Here is a 19,328-nt window from a genome sequence, read left to right on the forward strand (position 1 = left end):
CTGGCCATAGCAAGAAGTTGGTATCTGGACAGCAAGTGTTGTAGGCAGGTTGACCAAAGAGTGATAAGAGAATTTCACTCACAAGATGTATGCTATTCACTTTTCTTTTTCTCAATCATTATGCAGAAAATTCTGTTTTCTGGCATCTAGATATGTTAAGATCCATTTTTCTTTTCAGACTATTTTCTCCCTGGCTTTGGCTACTCTTCTTCTTTTTGTTAAGATTACTGTTGTAGGGCTAATTTTACAGATGTTCCTGGAGGAAAAAAAAGACCTCTGCAACATCTAAGGAGAGACAGTAAATCGTAAAGAAGCAAAGCTTATCAAACCTGGTCTTTTCTTAGGAGCCAAATGAATTTTGGGGGTGCAAAAAACACTGAACATTTTCAATATTCACATTTAAAAATCTCTCTTTCACTATTCTTGCTGTCTTCATGACAATGTATATAATTTTAATCAACACAAATCTTCAGTGATATTTATAATTCAATACTATTTTTAGTTGCTTTATAGCTGAGCACAAAATGCTTTTGAACTCCTTATAGTAAATGATCCAGCGGGGACTGATTTTATCATGTCGCGTCTAGATGCAATAAATTGATCCCCAAGCACTCTCCTGTTGACTCCTGTACTCCACTGTCGCGAGAGACGCAGGCGGAGTTGACGGGGGAGCGGCAGCAGTCGACCCACTGTGGTGAAGACCCCGTGGTAAGTCGATCTAAGTACATCAACTTCAGCTGCGTTATTCACGTAGCTGAAGTTGCATAACTTAGATTGATTTTGCCCCCCCCTTCCCCTCCAGTGTAGACAAGGGCTTAGTTACCCATTCTGGGATGGCAGGTGCAAATGTAACCCACATGCCTAATGAGGAGATAACTCTTTAAAAGTGCTAGAGAGAGAAGGGAATTGTCTGGGTCCTGGCAGCTAAGCAGATGCACAATTAGCATTCCATGCCCAGAAGCTTCTGGAATTGAGTGGGGTAGTTCCCTGGGCATGCTCAATAGGTTCCCTGTTGCTGGGCTCACAGATTCCATTGAGGGCCAGCAGTTAGGGCTGCTGCTTCACACGAGGCCATGTGACCTGCATGGGTTGGGAGAAGCTCAGCCACAGGATCAGAAAGCAGGTGGCTTTCCCCTAACTCTGAAGCAATTTGCAGCAGGTTAGTCCTATTCACTTTTTAACGCAGGGAGGCACTGGCAGTGTTAGTTATAGTTGCCCCCTCCTGTTTCCTTTTTTCCAACTTTTCATGTTAATTAGTATCCCTTGAATGTTTTTAGCCAGACTGTTTTTAGTTAAATGGTTTTAGCCGGTATGGTTCACCGTTTTCTTATTTAAATGTGATGGTGGGGAAAGAGTCACTTATATGGTGCTGTTTTCAGTTTTGTTTTTTTTCCTCTTATATACTTAGTACTGATTGGTTAGCTAATTAGTTCGCTGACTCCATAGTCCAGCAGAGGAGTAGAGAGAGTCTGCCTGGGTTTCAGATATAGATTTCTGGAATGCAAGCAAGAGGAGGAAAGATTATTTTGCAGTGCTTTTAACTCTGTGGACTTTAAATAGTCAGTGGATAAAGATTCTAACTGAAGCTCAGGTGAACTCCAGCTCAGCTTTTGAAACTTTGCATTGCTTTTCACGGTGTGTTTGTGGGGACTAACCTGTTTAAGTATAAACCAAAGAAAAATTCACATTTATGTATAACTGTGTATCTGTATTAAGATGATGTATATGGCTGATGAAGTAGCCTTGTTATGTAGTAGAAATTAAGCTTCTATTGTTTGTCATAAGATTTTTATAGAACTGGTTCTTAATTCTTAAGTGTCCTCCCTCGCCTTCCCCCTAGACTTGTGGGGAAGTTGACACTGTAATCCTTGCTGAAAATCCCCAATGACTGAATTCTGAGTCGCCATATGCTTTTCTGTAGGGACATGAGTGTTCAAACTGTGGCTTGCAAGCCACATGTGGCTGTGTTACAGTTAGCATGCAGCTCAGCTGTTTGCTCAGGGAGCAGTGCTTCCCCCCATTCTCCGCCTACCAGGCTGGGAGGGAGGAGCTTGAGGCTTCTGTCCTGTGGTGGGGCTAGGGGCTTCTGCCAGAGACTACTGGTGTCTGCTCGTAGTGGGATTTAAAATTTACAATTTAAAAGGTTTGTGCCCCCCCCGCATGTCCCCCCTCTTACCCTCGGCGGCCCCTCCCTGCAGCACCCATGTGTTAGCTCTGCATGGAGAGGCAGCTGGGAGCAGCAGGGAGGGGCCACTGATTTAGTTCCACAGGGAGAGGCAGCAGCAAAAACAATGTCTCTTTCTGCAGCTCCCAGCTGTTTGCCACAGTCTCTCCCCACAGCTGCCACACCCAGCTTGCCAGCTCCAGTAGCTGCCGTGGAGGGCGGGGCCTTGCGGTGTCATGTGACTGAGTGGGGTCAGCAAACCCTGGCAAAAATCTGTGGGGGCACACGGCATTCCCTCCATGTGTTGTTTCTGGCTTCTGCCCAGTGGGGAAGGGATTCAGGGCTTCAGCCCCATAGGGCACACTTGCTGGGGCTCAGGGCTTCAGCCTCAAGATGACACCCCCTCCCCCCCGACTGAAGCCCGGAGCCACGACAGGCACGCTACAGTTCTCAAACTTCTGAAGATTGGAGGGTCCTTAACTTTGGTGACCCCTGCTATAGGAGTCATGTTTAAGCACTAGGAAGAGGGATAGCCATGTAAATTCTAGCGGCCCAAAGATTATGCGGACTTGCTCTATCATCCTCCCTGAGGGTCCTGCTGTGGAAGAACAGCCTTCACTTGTAATCAGGATTCCATAAGATCCCTGACTGTGTAGGTTTCACTCACCCTCACTCACTCACCAAGTATTAACTCCTCTTTTGGCTGTGCTGGTAAGTGCCATGAGGTCAGTGCTGGCCTGCTGCAGGTCTGCCAGCAGAGTAAGAGATAGAAACTGCCATGCTGAGTCAGACCATTGATCTAGCTAGACCAGTAGCCAGGGCCAGATGCTTCAGAAGGAGGAGCGATAAACCTCAAAAGGCATAAGTGTGTAATAACCTGCCTATTAACACAAGTTTTTCTCTAACTCCTGTCATTTAGGGTTTTGCTAGCCATCTGAGCCTTGAGGATTTATATTGCTTATATATTCTTCTTCTAGTAAGGTGACTGTAGATATTTTTACTAAATACATGTCTACTTTATTTAAGACTCTCTAAATTTTGGCACTGACAATATCTTGTGACAGGTGAGTTCCAAAGACTCTGCATTGTGTGTGCAAAATAGAATATTTCATTTTATCTTAAATTTGTTGCCACTTAATTCCATTTGGTCTCTTTCTGGTAGTATGGAAAAGTTAAATAGGAGCATCTAATTAACCTTCTCTGTTCATTATCTAATATTCTTCGGTCCTGATCCCAGGTAATCCTCTCCTGCCAGGACTAGAGAAACCAAACTCTTTTAGTATTTGCATTTAGTATCTCTAATCACTTTCATTGTGCTTCTTTTGATCCTCATACTTTCTTTTTAAGATGGGTTGGTGAGAAAGGGGCACAGTATTCAAAGTGAGGGCATAATTAATGATCTGTAGAATGACATATTTTCATTTTTATTGTCTATCTCTTTAGTATAACCTAACATTTTGATTGGGTGGGGGCTTGCTTTGCTTTGTTTTATTTACCACCACAGGACATTAAGTCTTGTGTTGCTACAAACTTGTTTAGGTGAAAATATTCATCAGGTGATGTTAGTGTGATACTCTTCAGTCTTCAGTGGGTGTATCAATGAATGCTTCAGGAATTACTCTGGGAATGTTTTGAGAGAGAGAATCAAAGTCACAACTAACCAAAAAAAATATATATTTTTTTTGGAAGAAAGGGGGTTACGGATGAGTTCATGCCACTTGCCCTTCATTTACTGGTTCCAGGCTTTTTAAGGTGACCCTAGGTAACATTCAGCATTTTAGGCACATCCTGTACTGTGGTCTCCATTAAGCCATGAAGCAACTTTCTGTGAGACTTCACACCATAGCATCTCCAGAATGGCTCTGTATTGCTATAACAGCATATAAAACTGCACAATGAATCCAGTAAAATGTGGTTGGTAGACTTACTATCAATGAGTGGGATTTTCAAAAGCACCTGAGGGAGTTAGAAGTCCAAGTCCTTGTGTTCCTAACTCCTTAGGTGCTTTTAAAATTCCACCTTCTATTCCTCCAGCCTTGTTCTACATAACCAGGAATGTTTCAGAGATGCTCAGCATTTCTGATAATAACAAAGGATAATAATGCATAACCAAACTAAGAATACCATAGTATGTATTTCTGTTAAGTTCAGCACTTTGAGTCTCATAGTGCATGACTAATTTTATAATAGCACCCTAAGTTTGGAATAAACTTGGTGGAGATAAAAAGTTAAAATACTTCTCACTTTTTGGGAGGTAAATGACTGAATTAAGTTTCATGTAATCTAAAATCAGTTCTTCATAAACTATCAAGCTAAAATATAGAAAAATTCTAGGGGTCAACCCTATTTATACTTCAGTAGCATCTAGAGCCTCCCATCATGGATCAGGGCCCCATTGTTCTTGGCACCGTATACATGTATAATGAAAAGATGGACCCTGTCCCAATGAGTTTATGATCAAAGTATAAAATGAGAGAACAGATGTGATGTGATTACAATTAGCGTAACAAGCAGTGGTGGTAGCACCCAACTGCCAGCGCATTGACATGAAGTTTATAGATTCTACAATAGAGGAGAGTTTAGAGGAGGGATTTTAAGGAGGATAACAGTGGCAGTTTTGTAGGTTTTTTGTTTATGTTAAACCCATGTAGAAGGAGCTTCATGAGAGAGCAAAGGTGCTTGTAGGCAAGGCTTGCTTAATGTGCAAAGAAGGCTGGAATCAGGTCTAAGTCATGACCAGCCTTGACAGTGAAGACCGGTATTTGGTGTTTGATATAGAGAAATGTGAAAGGAGGTGGTGACATGGCTGGATTGACAACCAGAATGATGATTTTCACAGCACAATTTTGAATGGCTATAAGAGGGGAGAACAACATGGCATTTTTCAAGGACAGAAAGGAAGAGGTTACAGTAGTCCAGTTGTGAGAAAATGAGTGAGGTCTGAACTGAAGTTTTATTAGGTGTGTGGATTGTGAGGAAAGGATGAATCTTGGGTGTTGTGCCATCAAAATTTAGCCATGATCTAGATGTGTGGGTCTAGAGAGAGCCAGATCAAATATGACACCCAGGATACAGGGCTGGGTGACAGTGAAGGCTGGAAAGAGTTGAGTTCAATGGGACTAATCATGTGACTAAAGTTACTCCTATGCTTAAATCTTTGCAGGATCAAGCCCCAAGGTTGTTGGATAAGTGTATAATATGATAGCTGTTTGCCGCTTCAAACTTAAGGCGTGTGTGTGTGTGGTAAGCATAAATAAAAGCTCAGTTTCCTACTGCTTTAGATGTTCTGTCAAAGAAATATTTCGCAGAAGCAGTATGCTGATTTCTAAATATTTTAGATGTGTAACTTCACATCTGTATGGATCTATTCATTTGTGTCTTTGTAATGGTAAGTGTAAATGACTTGTTCAGCAGTCTGTGAATGTATGGGTGGTATTTCTTCTGTAATTATTAAAAAGGCTATTAAAGAGCTCCTTGTGTGGACCACAGCACTACTGAAGATTAAGAATAGCAGATACATTATTTGCAAATGTTTTAACACTGTGTCGAGATGCAGCAAAGGCAGCTACAGAGCTCTTAAATAGCTTGCTTAGTCCAGTTAAAGCTAGATCCCTTGTTCTCAGTCACTTTGAAATTTGGCTTTCAAACAGCTCTTCATTGGTGTCCTATATTATGTCTGTTGTAGAGACTGCAATTCATATATTTTTGCTTTTATGTGTGAGTATGGGGCAAATTCAGCTCCTTGCCATAGTGCACCCATACAATAGCACTTACTAGGAAGAGGTTCCAGTTAATAAGGGCCACGGTGCACTAAAAGGCCCAGCGGGACATGGTTAACTAATTGGCTTGAGAGCACATGAGGACACCTAGCCTCCCATAACTATGCAACATACTGACAACTCAAAACTTGAAGTTATGTATCACTCAGACAAAATGAAAGCATGTTGTAAAACAGATTCCTCTTCCCCAAAATTGTTTTAACACCATCCCTGGCACAGTCTACTTTCTGTACACCCACAGTTGTGTCATTTTCACGTGATAGCATGCCGTTATAAGCTCTTCATCACTACAGGTGCACAGGCTTTTCCAAAGGATAGTTAATAAACCATTTAAAGCAATATATGCCTGGATTAAGCCTGTGGTTTTGCAAATGATCAAGCTGTTCTCACAACAGGTTGCAATGGAAAGTTGCTTTTTAAATCTGGCTGAAAGGGCGAGTGGAAGATTTCCCAGGATGGGGAAATCTCTGGATGATGTAGCTCCTAACATGTATGCTGGCAGCAGGTGGCTGTGAGTAAAAACAGTAAGGTTTGGCCCATAGTAAAGTCTTAAATCTCATAATGATTGACTGCATCAGAGGATTTAATGTTTTATTTGCAATTCTTAACTATTTACTTAAGAATAAAATACAAAGGATTAAAGATACAAATAAACATTTGACAGGTTTCAGAGTAACAGCCGCGTTAGTCTGTATCCGCAAAAAGAAAAGGAGGACTTGTGGCATTTTAGAGATTAACAAATTTGAGCATAAGCTTTCGTGAGCTACAGCTCACTTCATCAGATGCATTCTGTAGCTCACAAAAGCTTATGCTCAAATAAATTTGTTAGTCTCTAAGGTGCCACAAGTCCTCTTTTTCTTTTTGCAGATAAACATTTGGTAGTGTAATGGTTTTGTGTTAGCTTTTTTTAAAGCTAGAACTATTACTGGATTTCAGATTTTTATATTTTAAAAAACTGCATCCTGTGTTGTGTGTGCGCTATACTTTTTATGCAAATGGATAAGTTTAAGTAACAGAGGTAGCTGAATTAGCAAGAGTCTCAAAAGTGAACAGCCTAGCCTGTTGTATGTTTGCCCCTCTACCACTCCTTCTGCTGTGTCCCTCAGATCCCCATCTGTAAAATGGGGGATAATTCTTCCTTTATCTCTTCCATTTTTACAATCAATTTTAGACAAGACCAACAAAACTCTTCAGGCCAAAGACTCTTAATACCTGTGTACAATGGATAGCACAACATGGACTCAATTTTGGTTGGGGCTTTCAGGTGCTACCCATAATAAGATAGTTGATACCTCTTATAAGATAATAAGATAGTCTGTGACCTCTTTGTCCATTAGTAGGGCGCCCTGGAAGAAGAAAACTTTAGCATAAGTGGAACATCTTTAGAAAAGCACCTGCCCTGAGAAAAAGGGTGGGTGGGGAAAGGATATACAAATAACTTGGGGAAAGGTGGCTTGAAAAGTCAAAGATAAGGTTTGCAAAATCATTAAGCCTTGCAGCATTTTTTAAGACAACCAGTGAGACTCTCATGTGAATTCCCTTTGAGAGGGAGCTCTCTGTACCTTGGGATTCTCCACATAATTTTTTTTTCTCTTTACCATTCTGAGGGTGGAGAGGAGATCTTCTTCTCCAGCAGATAATACTTGTCAGGCAGTAACATAGGGTGATATGTGCTCATCAAACCATCAGGCTTTGTGTAAATTAGAGAAAATTAGTACTCATATCATATAATTTGCCACCATCAATGCAGTTGCATTGGTGATACACTAGTTCTTATACTGTTGCTAACAGCGGTTTACCTGTCTTAACCATTTTCACAACAAAATGTTAAAAAATCCTTGATCCTGTCTAAACTAGGGATGAAATTCTGGTCTCACTGAAGTCAATGGGAGTTTTGCCATTGACTTCAACAGGAGCTGGGATTTCACCCAGCAGGCTTAGATTTATTGCAGCTCCAGCCCAGGCACTGTTGCCCATGGTGCTGTAATACAGCCCCAAGTTTTTCTGATGCATGCTTAAGTTATACTGTATGCGACAATGCCAGTATGGTAAGATGTAATAAAAATGGACCACCATATCTTTTGCTGTGGAAGCACTGTAATTCTGTCCTATGGTTAACACACTGGTATTATGTTGCTGCTGACCACGTAGAAAATACTTTGTATAGCTAAATCTCAAAATAAATAAATAAATAAAAAATAAATAACTTTTTTTTTACTAAAAGCTTTGCTAGTGAAGTCTTCTCTTCCCCCCTTCATGCTCCCTTTATCTTTTTTCTTTTTAATTTCTTTAATCTCACAAAGTTGGACCTAAAGCTGAAAAAGATAAACAGACAAAATGGAACAGGTTTGTACTTGGTTTTTTAAAGTACAAAAATGATTCTCTCTCTCTACACTCCAGGAATAAAATATAAATATACGTGGTAGGTAGAGCAGTGAATTCATAATCCTCAGGCTCTCTTTTTGACAAGAGAAACTAATTGAAAAGTCGTCTTAAGCTACAATATCTGTTTACAATTTGATTAATTTGCAGGAGACTATATAGTACTAGTTTTCTAGAAATACACATTTCAAGCCATTCAGATTTAATAATAAATCCTTCTGATTATTTTCATGTTCCCATTCTTATTTTGATATGAGGCCTTTTTGTCCCGTAGTGTCCAATGTGAGTCCACATATTAGTTAGCTTCTGTTACCTAGGCAACTGAATATCCACAACAATGCTACAGTACCAGCAGCACTGGCACAAGAAGCAGCATATTCCCAGATGTCTAGCTGTCACTCTAGGCATGTCATTTTTACAGGGGACATTTACTCTGTGACCTCCTGGGTCCTTGGGTGATCGGCACTTTACTTCATGCATGCCTGTCTTTCTGTGTAAGAGTGATAACGAGCAAACAGATAAACCTGACAGGCCTGAGTTTATCTGTCTGCCACTCCTGGCCTCTGTTAGTGTAGACAGGATGTATTCACTCTCTCTCTCTCTCTCTCTCTTCCCCCCTTCCCTTGCAGTAGCCTTCTTAATGTAGTTTAATGGCTTTACAAAGCCAGGCAGAGAGCACTTTTCTCAGTGGCTGTGGTCGGATCATGACCTCTCACCATGAACTTGGAAGGGCTTGAAATGATAGCAGTTTTGATCGTGATTGTGCTTTTTGTCAAAGTGTTGGAACAATTTGGGCTGATTGAAGCAGGTGTAGAAGGTAAGGGAGTTTATTTCAGTGACTTCTAAAATATTTTTGTTATGATCTCTTGTAACAATGCAAGGGGCACCTGTAAACTAGATGTAAGATACTACCTGAGTCACCCAGAGATCGACATGCACAACAGGAGCTTTGTGGCTTAAACATTACAAGTTGTAGTGATGGTTTTTCTTTTTACAGCAAAAATTGCATTAAAATACTTTCAAGTACTGTACAAATATAAAACTAGATCTTTAGCAAAGACATTAAGATTTTAACTCCTTATTCATGTTTATAATCTATAGTTGTAGTAATATTTGATCACAAATCAGATTTCAAAATAGTTAACATGCAAATATTTTTATAATCTGTATAAGAACATCATCTGGGCTGGGACTGTTGTAACCAGCTATACATATTTTATAATATTTGCCAATCTGATTACAATATCCTTCATTATCAAAGTAAAACAATGTGTCTGGAGGAAATAACTGCAATCCTTGGATTCAAATGAACAACTCTATTTGCAAGTTTGTATTGCTTGATGCTGTTTATCGTAGACAATTGTATCTTATCCTTATTAGCAATAAAGTTTGTATATAAAACAGTAAACAAAGGAAATCAGGTGCTTGCATTTCTTAAGTATGGCTTTTCTGAATGCATCTTAGTAAACCATTTGATTATTGTGATCTTGTTCTTAAAGCATAGTTACTCTTTCCATTTAAGTTTTTACTCTACCCAGGAAGCTGGCTGCAATGTAGTACACAAATATTCAGATATTATTTTCCAAAATTTTACAAGGTCTTTGGCTGAAATAATCTATTTCTTAAATATTCCCGTAAGCCTGCATTTTAGACAATATACATGTGCTTATACACATTTGGGAACTCTGTCTATGAGCAGATTATGGTTTTATAGGCTAACAAGTAAAACAAATCTCAGCAAAATATATTTGCCATTATGACCAGGCTTAAAGTAATCCTGTGTGTGTAACCCTTTAGAGAAACTCATTCTTTTCTTCAAATGATCTTTTTAAGAGTGTTCCCTGAAAACTGTGTTTGTTTTTTCTCTCATGCTATATATGTTTAGAAATGTGTAGACTTAATCACAGCTCCTGAAAACGATGGTGTTTCCCACAGATATGTTATCAGATGTATTCTTGTTTAAAGCTTGTTTTGGATGGTTTGTAGAGTCCATGAGAGTGCATTATTATTGGTATACATAACTGAGACCTTATACTTTTGAATATATTATTAGAACCTGTTTTTTGTCTTATTTCAGTTTTGTAATTAACAAATTTATCTCAACTTCTACTTAACTTTTACCATTATATTCATCTACAGTCTGTTTAGTTGGTATATTTCTATATGGTCTGTTTAGGTATAACTGTTGTACCCTAGTGAGTTTCTACGGTAAAATCCACTATTGGTGTGTTTTTAAAATTATTATTTTATATATAATGGTGGTAATTGGGAGACAGACTATGGGGGTAGACTTGCTTCCCAGTGTCTATAAAATTCCTGTAAGAAAGATAGATAGATAGGTTTGTAGAACAGCTGACTACTTTGTTAAAAAAATTCTGGAGTTCAAGGAGAACTGTCCATTTGCATATGCACACAATCTGTTTGGTTTTTACCCCTTATAACAAAGCTTTCTAGAATGTCAGCTGAAATCATAAGGGAAAAAATATAAAACTTATTGCTTCGTGGTATTCAAAGTGCTATCGGCAACAATATGTATGGAATAAATGCATATTTTATTGAAATTGCTCATTAGATTTATAAATGATGAAATACACAAAAACAGGGCTTACACAGAAAGTATGAATGGATGTCTTGGGTTTATTCATGAGCTGCAGCTTTACTCTCTGCATATTTCTCAGACCTGGAAAATGAAGGTTTTGAATGAAGCAAGAGAGAAATTAGTGTGGTGGTTCGTTGTTTTTTTGCAGTATTACTAGGGGGATTTAAACAATTGTCTGAGATGGTTTTGATAAAATCTATTTAACTGTGCTCTCACACATATGCTCCTTTGTGATACATACATTACATGTGTAAGTGCTGAAAAGTTCTTAGAACATTTAAAAAAAATTAAATCATACACCGTTACAAGTCCATTCATGATGCTTATATGGTTTTCTAAAAATGTTGGTGGTGTCCTTAAAATATTATTCTTTGTGGTATTGCATCGATTCAGCTTTCATTAGGTGACATCTCTTTCCCTTTTCTGTGCTCCAGGATTCAACTTTCCTACTTAGATCTCCTTGCATGTTATATGGAAAACTAATAGCTCACCTTGATTGACATTTGTAGGCTTTCTTTTCACAACACCAAGAGTTGTTCTGTGTCCTCAGATATTTTTTTTTGTAGATCTGTCTGGAAGTTACTTTTAAATTCAATAATTATGGATCCAAACTAGGACACCAAATCAAACACTCCTTTAACTCTGAAGTTCAGAACCATATTTGAACTTCAGAGTTCGCTCCTCCAGATGGAACGGAACAAAACCAACCCTTGGATCTGAACTCCCTCAAATTTGAGGAAGCTTGGATCTTGTGATTTTGTGATTCAATCAGCTACTTAATCTAGAAGGATCAAATACTTACCCAATTTAAATCAACTGCAAAATTCCATTTATTCAATCGGGATTCTGATTTAGCTTTAACTATATAAATATATGCATTATTCAGTATCTTTCTCAATATTGTGGTATTTATTTACTATGCAATGTTTGAATACATGCCATTATGCATTAAATGTAGTTCAATACTACGGTTCTTTTTGTATGCAAAAATGAAGTATTGTAATGGCAGAATCAGAATATTTTTTTATTTTCCAACCTGCTGCACTCAAGTAATTGGATATTTTGAATGGGCCTTTCCAATCATCCTCAGTTGCTGAAAGATTCTGCTGTGATTATAGTAGGAGTATTTCCAAAGTAAAAGGAAAGGTGTTTTTAAAAATGTATGACTGATATTAAAGGGAAAAACAGTATAATTATACAGATCACAGAACTTGATACTTGTAATGACTCTTCAATTGCTTGTGAATTGAACAGGTGCCTACTGTCCTGCTTAAGTGTACCTTATTGGTGGTTTTTCAAAGGTGAGTATCTACTGTATTGATACACTAATATTGGAAACATTTTAATGTTTTACTATGGTACAAATTGAAGTTTGAGATGTTCTTGATAAATTGTCCATGACCCTCTGGGGGAGAGGGGAGACAGGCTTGTTAGAGAAGAACAAGTAAATCAAAATATTCTAAAATCTTAAGGTATAACAGTCGTCAGAATATCAGTTTATATTTCATAATGTTTGTAGTTTTCTTATGAAAGGTGGTAATCTGTGTACAAGTTAGTCAAATTAACCTGGTACAGAAAGTTTTAAATATTTTCTCTCTGCATTTTCATTACTGTGGGTAAATTATTAAAGTTCAGGTGATCTAATCTAGCTTTTTAAAACAAATACGTAAGAATAAAGTTGATGTGCCTTATAAAGAGATCAACCCCTTCTCAGTTACAAAAATTTAAAATAGTTTTCTCTTAACAGTATGTTGTCAGAATTTGAATCTCCTTTCTAAAACTAAATGTATAATAAAAGGTTGTGAAATGACCCTGTTCAGTCAGATAAATAATAGACTATACACTGAGGGTTGATGTGGAGTGAGAACACACACACATAGCAATAGATACCGCTCAAAGCAATAAGTTGACACTAATAAAATTCACCAAGACATAAAAGCTGGCATAAAGGGTAGTTAATGTTGCACTGAAACATGGTTTGTTTCTTATAATTGCCCTGGCTCTAAAATGTTAATTTCATGATAGCAGTAATAGTTTCAAAAACTTCCTCATGAGCCCTGAGAGTGGCAGCAGTAGGTTGCACAGAACTTTACAGCTGAAATCATTATAATGTAGATAAATCCACTGGATCACTGTAATATGCCAAAGTTTCTAACCCAGTCTTAATGCTGGGTATTTTGATGAATTGCTTTCAGCTGGAAAACCATGCATGACCATGGATATATAGGGTGTTGCTGAGTGATGTCCTAGTGCTTTCTTTTTAACAAGCACTATGTGTGACTTGTAATGACAGTCTCTTGAGTTACTTGTGGCTGCTTTTTTGTTCTGCTCTGAAAACAGCAGCTATTAAACCTGTTTTTGTGACCCAAACTGCAGTCTGCTGGGAACTTCAGCGTAATCATGCTTCATTGTGATGTCCTGTGTGTGGTGGTGGTGGGGGATTGTCACATCAAACAATTATTATTGATGAGCACTAGCCTGTAACAAACACAGAGTTGTGCACCATTTTGCATTTCTTAGGAATTATACTGTAAACTTCTCCTTGATGTCAGATGGTGTTGCATGCATGGATGTTTTAAAATACGGTCCTAAATTAGAATGTGAATAGACCTAGCTGAATGTGTCATTAGGGAAGGGGGGGGGAATCTTGGACATTTTAAAATTGGTATTTTTGGTTACTCGCTTAGAAATAGTTCCTACATTATATCTTCAGATTTTTCAAGAGAAATTGAACAATAGCTGTTAAAGCAAACCCCTTAACAATACTCAATAGCTGCAGTGCAAGTAGATGGAAATCTAATATATTCAGTCAAGGAAAATTGTACTGTCTTTGTTCCATATACAATAAGAATAGGTCATCTGTACGTTTCAGATATTTATCACAATGGAGGTATAAAGTTCTGAGTACAATGTCTGAAAACTAGAAATGGGCAAAGTGTAAGAAGAGGGGCTAGGTAACCCAGGAAATTAATAATAATCCTTTAACTTGTAGCTCATTGTTATGACTAACATAATGGCTGAGAGTCATTACTTTCTGACAGCTGTTCAATTGCCTTTGTGAAATGTGTTAGTGGCCTCAATTCAATGCCCAGTGAAGAACTTAGCTCCTGGGACTAATTGCTACTTTTGAAGATGATACTCTGCATTTCTTTAGTGCGCTACATCCATAGATCTCAAACATGGGTAAATATTGCAGTTGATGGCTTCGGCAAATACTGCAAGGGTTTAATATGTATGGAGACTGCACCACTCTGTCACCCATAATTGACTGGGCTGGCCAATTAGAAATGATGCACACTGATAGAAAAACATCAGGATACTTACACAGCCATTGTCATGTAATTGACGGTACATAAAGAACATTAAGCTCCTGTGCTGTTAGCCTGATGCCTTTCACAAAGCTAAATATTTAAAATTAATCTTCAAAAAGTAATGGGAAGGCATTAAAACAGACTTCATCACAAGCTGATATGTAGACTGTCAATAACAACTTTCACATATGCATGTGGATACTGGGAGAATCTATTTTTTTTTCTTTCACTACTAGAATTATAGTTTCTAAAAGTATTTTGAATTAACATAATAGTGCCCATAGGTGCTGGAACGAGGGGTGCTGTGGGTGCTGCTGCACCCCTTGCCTTGAAGTGGTTTCTATCATATACAGGGTTTTCAGTTTGGTTCAATGGCTCTCAGCACCCCCACTGTACAAATTGTTCTAGCAACACTGATTGAGTAATACCAATTGCTTGACGCTAACTATTCATAAATTCTTGGGCCACAAGGAACCATTGTGATCCACTAGTCAGACCTCGTGAATAACACAGGCATTGAGATTCCTTGAATTAATTTTGGGTTTGAACTACAGGATATCTTTTAAAACCCATCCCATCTTCTAATAGATGGACAATCCACCATAAGCCCTGGTAAACTATTCCAGTGGTTAATTATCGTCACTGTTAAAAATGTGTGCCTTATTTCCCGTCTGAATGTATCTAGCTCCAATTCCAGTCATTGGATCTTTTGTTATACCTTTGTCTGCTAGATTAAACAGCTCATCAGTTTTTTCCTCCCATGTAGGTACTTATAAACTGTCAAGTCACCCTTTAATCTTCTCTTTAAGGTAACTAACTAGCTGTCTTTCACTCTGACATGTTTTCTAATCCTTTAATCACTTTCATAGCTCCAAATTTTCCTTTGAACCCTCTCCAGTTTTTATCAACCTCCTTCCTGAATTATGGAAACTAGAACTGTACACAGTATTCCAGTGGCACTGATGCTCAACAGAGGTAATAGAGTATGGAGGCTATTTCTCCTTATCCACTGTTCATCCATCTAAGGATACTACTGGCCCTTTCAGTCACAGTGGGAGCTCATATCCAGCTGATTATCCACCATGACCCCAAAGTCTGAGTCACCTCTTGTAAGTACATTGTACATTCTTTTTCCTAGGTGTGTGACTTCACATTTGACTGCACTGAAATGCATATTGTTTGCTTGCACCCAGCTTACCAAGCTATCTGGATTGCTTTTTATCCAGTGTGTGCCATCATTTTAATAGCACACTTAAAGTAGCCTATAGTCCAGAGATTGAGTAGGTGTCCATAATACCAGATCTATTCAAAGGCTTCCAAGTAGCCCTGTTCTGGGGGGCACTCGTAACTTGAAAACTGTATTCAGACATCTTTACCAAAAAAGCAGGTGTTATGCATACTAAATCAGTTTATCTCTTACTATTGTGAGGATTTTAATATTGATATTTTTTTACTCATCCTTCAAAAATGTATTGGCCTTAAGTGGAATTTTGCAAGGTTGACTTACAATGTATGGAACAGAGCACAACCTTGTACAGTTTATAATTAATGAGATGAAAATTAAACCCATTGGCGAGAGTCCTAATTACTGTTTAGTGCCTTCCAAAGAAAGGTAGTGGCTCTTCTCAGGGAGAATTCAGTTATGAATGACAATTGCTATCCTCCTTGTTTCATTAACAGTAAATGATGTAGCAAACAGATACAAATGAAAGAAATAGCGCTTTATTGATTATGTTGAGAGGATGGTGTTACAAGCTAAGACTCTTCTGTATGTCTCCCACCTGCCACTCCCCAGCTTCTGGTCAGTTCTGACTCCTGATCCTCTCTCTCCAGTTTTGATTGAAATAATGCATTCCTTGAGTGATCTCCGTGAGATGGTTTTATCCTGTCCCACTGTATGCTGATAATATTCAAAGTTCCTTCTAACACATCCACTAGGTCTGGAGATTGCAACCTTTCCTCTGATATGGCCATTGCCACAATTCCATGTGTTCTTCAGGATGTCCCAAAATAGACCACATTACAGCTGAACTATTGAAAGGTGCTCTGCTTTGGTATACAGTGGAAAGCTTCGGTTAGTGAAGAATGTGGCTATCCACCCCTTAAGCAAAGGAAGTCTGTGAACATAAAACACCTGAGTTTCAATCCGCAATCTTTGAAGGGGTGGGTTATCTTCTGAAAAGCGTACTAGGATTCTATTAAGCACATAAGAACAGCCATACTGGGTCACACTAATGGTCCATCTAGCTCGGTATCCTGTCTTCCAACCGTGGCCAATGCTAGGTGCCTCAGAGGGAATGAACGGAACACGTAAGCATCAAGTGATTCATTCCCTGTCACCCATTCCCAGCTTCTGGCAAACAGAGGCTAAGGCAGAGGTTTCAAACACGCAGCTCATGGAGTTATTTCCTGTGGCCGCCAAGCTCCCCTCACCCACGGTCCCCCCAGCATGCTGTGTCTCCGGTCCTCTGCCTACCTCCAGGCGTTTCTCAGCTTAGCACTTTCCAGGATGGAGGGGGAGGAGCAGGGAGCCGCGCGCTTAGGGGAAGAGGCGGGGCAGGGATGGGGATTTGGAGAAGGGGTTGGAATAGGGGAAGAGAAGGAGTGGGAAGAGGCAGGACGGGGACTCATGGAAGAGGTGGAGTGGAGGTGGGCGGGGGAATGGGGCTTTTGTATCTTTATATGAAAAGGTGTCAGTGATGTGGCCCTCGGGCCAATGTACTAGTCCTTATGTGGCCCTCGTAGCGATTTGAGTTTTGAGATCCCTGGGCTAGGGACACTTCAGAGCATGGTTTTGCATTCCTGCCCATTCTGGCTAATAGCCATCAATAGACCTATCCTCATGAACTGATCTAGTTCTCTTTTGAACCCTGTTATAGTCCTGGCTTCACAACATTCTTTGGCAAAGAGTTCCACAGGTTGACAATGCGTTGTGTGAAGAAATGCTTCCTTTTATTTGTTTTAAATCTATTGCCTATTAATTTCATTTTGTGATACCTAGTTCTTGTGTTATGAGAGGGCGTAAATAATACTTCCTTATTTACATTCTCCCCAGGCATGATTTTATGGACCTCTATCATATCCCCCCTTAGTCATCTTTTCCAAGCTGAAAAGTCCCAATCTTATTAATCTCTCCTCATATGGAAGCTGTTCCTTATCCCTCCTCATTTTTTTTGCTCTTTTCTGTAACTTTTCTGATTCCAATATATCTTTTTTTGAAATGGGGCAACAAGATCTGCATGCGGTATTTAAGATGTGGGGGTACCATGGATTTATATAGAGGCAATATATTTTCTGTCTTACTATCTATCCCTTTTCTAATGATTTCCGACATTGTTTGCTTTTTTGACTGCTGCTACGCATTGAGTGGATGTTTTCCGAGAACTATCCACAATACCTCCAAGATTTTTTCTTGAGTGGTAACAGCTGATTTAGACCCCATCATTTTATATTGCTCAGTGTCAGTCTCTCATCTCTTTTAGAGCAAGTATGAGAATATCTTTAAGGGGAAGGGTGCAGAACTTCCTGCAGAATTCTTACGGTCTCAGCAAAGAGGTGGCTGCTGCTTATACACCTCTACCCCAATATAACACTGTCCTCGGGAGCCGAAAAATCTTACCACGTTATAGGTGAAACCGGGTTATATCGAACTTGCTTTGGCCTCGAGCATTTCTGTTCTTGTTAGTCACTTCCCCGCCTCCTGACTGACGCCTCAGAACCTCTGAACCGTCCAACCCCCGCCCCCCCCGGTCCCCTGACCACCCCCTGAGACCCTCTGCCCCTTATCCAACCCCTTGACCTCGGCCTGGCACCCTTAACACGCCACTCAGAGCAGCGTGTTGGAGCCAGACATGCTGACACACTGATCCACCGGAGCGCGCAGGCCCGCCCCCCAGAATGCTGCTTTACCGCATTATATCCACATTCGTGTTATATTGGGGTAGAGCTGTACTCTTGTGTTACTTAATATAGCACTTACATTTTGTAATCCAAAAGACAAAACTATTAATTCTAGTCCCAGATGTGTTGCTGCCAAAGGGCACTGTAGAGGATGTCATGTGAACACACACTTCTGCTTCCTATATGCAAAGTTGAATTCCATTCTGATGAAAATCTTCATGATCATTTGTAAGGCATATTTAACTGACTATTTTTTCTTAGTCTTGGACTACAGCCACTGGATGCTTATTTTGTCAATGCATGTGGTTGACACAGGCTAAGATGGGTTGGATTTGTACCAATTTTTGGGAAGGCATGTTTATCTTTAATTCCAGTAGTATCTGTCTAAATGGACACAATATAAATGTCTTGTTAGTTAGATTTCAGAGTGGTGGCCATGTTAGTCTGTATCAGAAAAATAATGAGGAGTCCTTGTGGCACCTTAGAGACTAATACATTTTGTTAGTCTCTAAGGTGCCACAAAGACTCCTCATTATTTTTGTTAGAGGGAATAAGAGTAATGGGTTGTTGAGGATTTTTTAAATCCAGTTTTTAATAAGTCATTCTTCAGTTTACAGTATAGTGGGTAAAATAGCTCAGTAACTTTTTTCATATTGTAAGAGTATAGTTGTGGTGGAAGAGAAATTGTCCTGTAACTCACCTTGAGTTAACAAATTAATTTTAATCTGAGTAGTGTAATCCCGTCATATTTCTAACTAGTACTGAGTATCTATTATTACTACTACTACTGGTTCTTACTGTGCTTTTCATCTATAGATCTCATAGTGCTTAACAAAGGAATGTAAATATCCATTATTCCCATTTTACAGGTGAGGAAACTGAAGCAGTGTGCAAAAAAAAAATGCACAAGCATGTACAGATGGCTAAGGCACAAAATGAGTTACATCTAGGAAGAGAGAGAAGTCAAGAAGAGGTTCTTTAAGTACTGTTGGAACAAGAGAAAGATGAAGGAAAGTGCAGGCCCTCTGCTTAGTTATTGTCTCTCCTTCTCCACTGATTGCATTGTATTAGTAAGAGCATTGCTAACAGATTGAGGGAAGTGATTATTTGGCACTGGGTGAGGCCACCTGGAGTATTGCGTCCAGTTTTGGTCCCCCCACCACAGAAGGGATGTGGACAAACTGGAGACAGTC

At 39.2% G+C, this 19,328-nt stretch overlaps 1 protein-coding gene across 4 annotated transcripts in view; it reads left to right on the forward strand.

Annotated features, from left to right (window-relative positions):
- The window catches only part of KCNIP4 (potassium voltage-gated channel interacting protein 4), an 861,516-nt gene that overhangs the window by 401,879 nt on the left and 440,309 nt on the right, over positions 1-19,328 (forward strand). The window contains exon 1 of one of the 4 annotated variants that reach the window (XM_073342394.2): positions 8,893-9,142. The exons of the other annotated variants lie outside the window; for them this stretch is intronic. Within the exon in view, the coding sequence (XP_073198495.1) occupies positions 9,043-9,142 (100 nt within the window). The 5' untranslated portion in view covers positions 8,893-9,042. Of the gene's footprint in view, positions 1-8,892; positions 9,143-19,328 lie in introns of those variants that run through there. 4 annotated transcript variants of the gene reach the window in all.

This window comes from Lepidochelys kempii, chromosome 4, assembly GCF_965140285.1.
Source record: "Lepidochelys kempii isolate rLepKem1 chromosome 4, rLepKem1.hap1, whole genome shotgun sequence".
Lineage (NCBI taxonomy): Eukaryota > Metazoa > Chordata > Testudines > Cheloniidae > Lepidochelys > Lepidochelys kempii.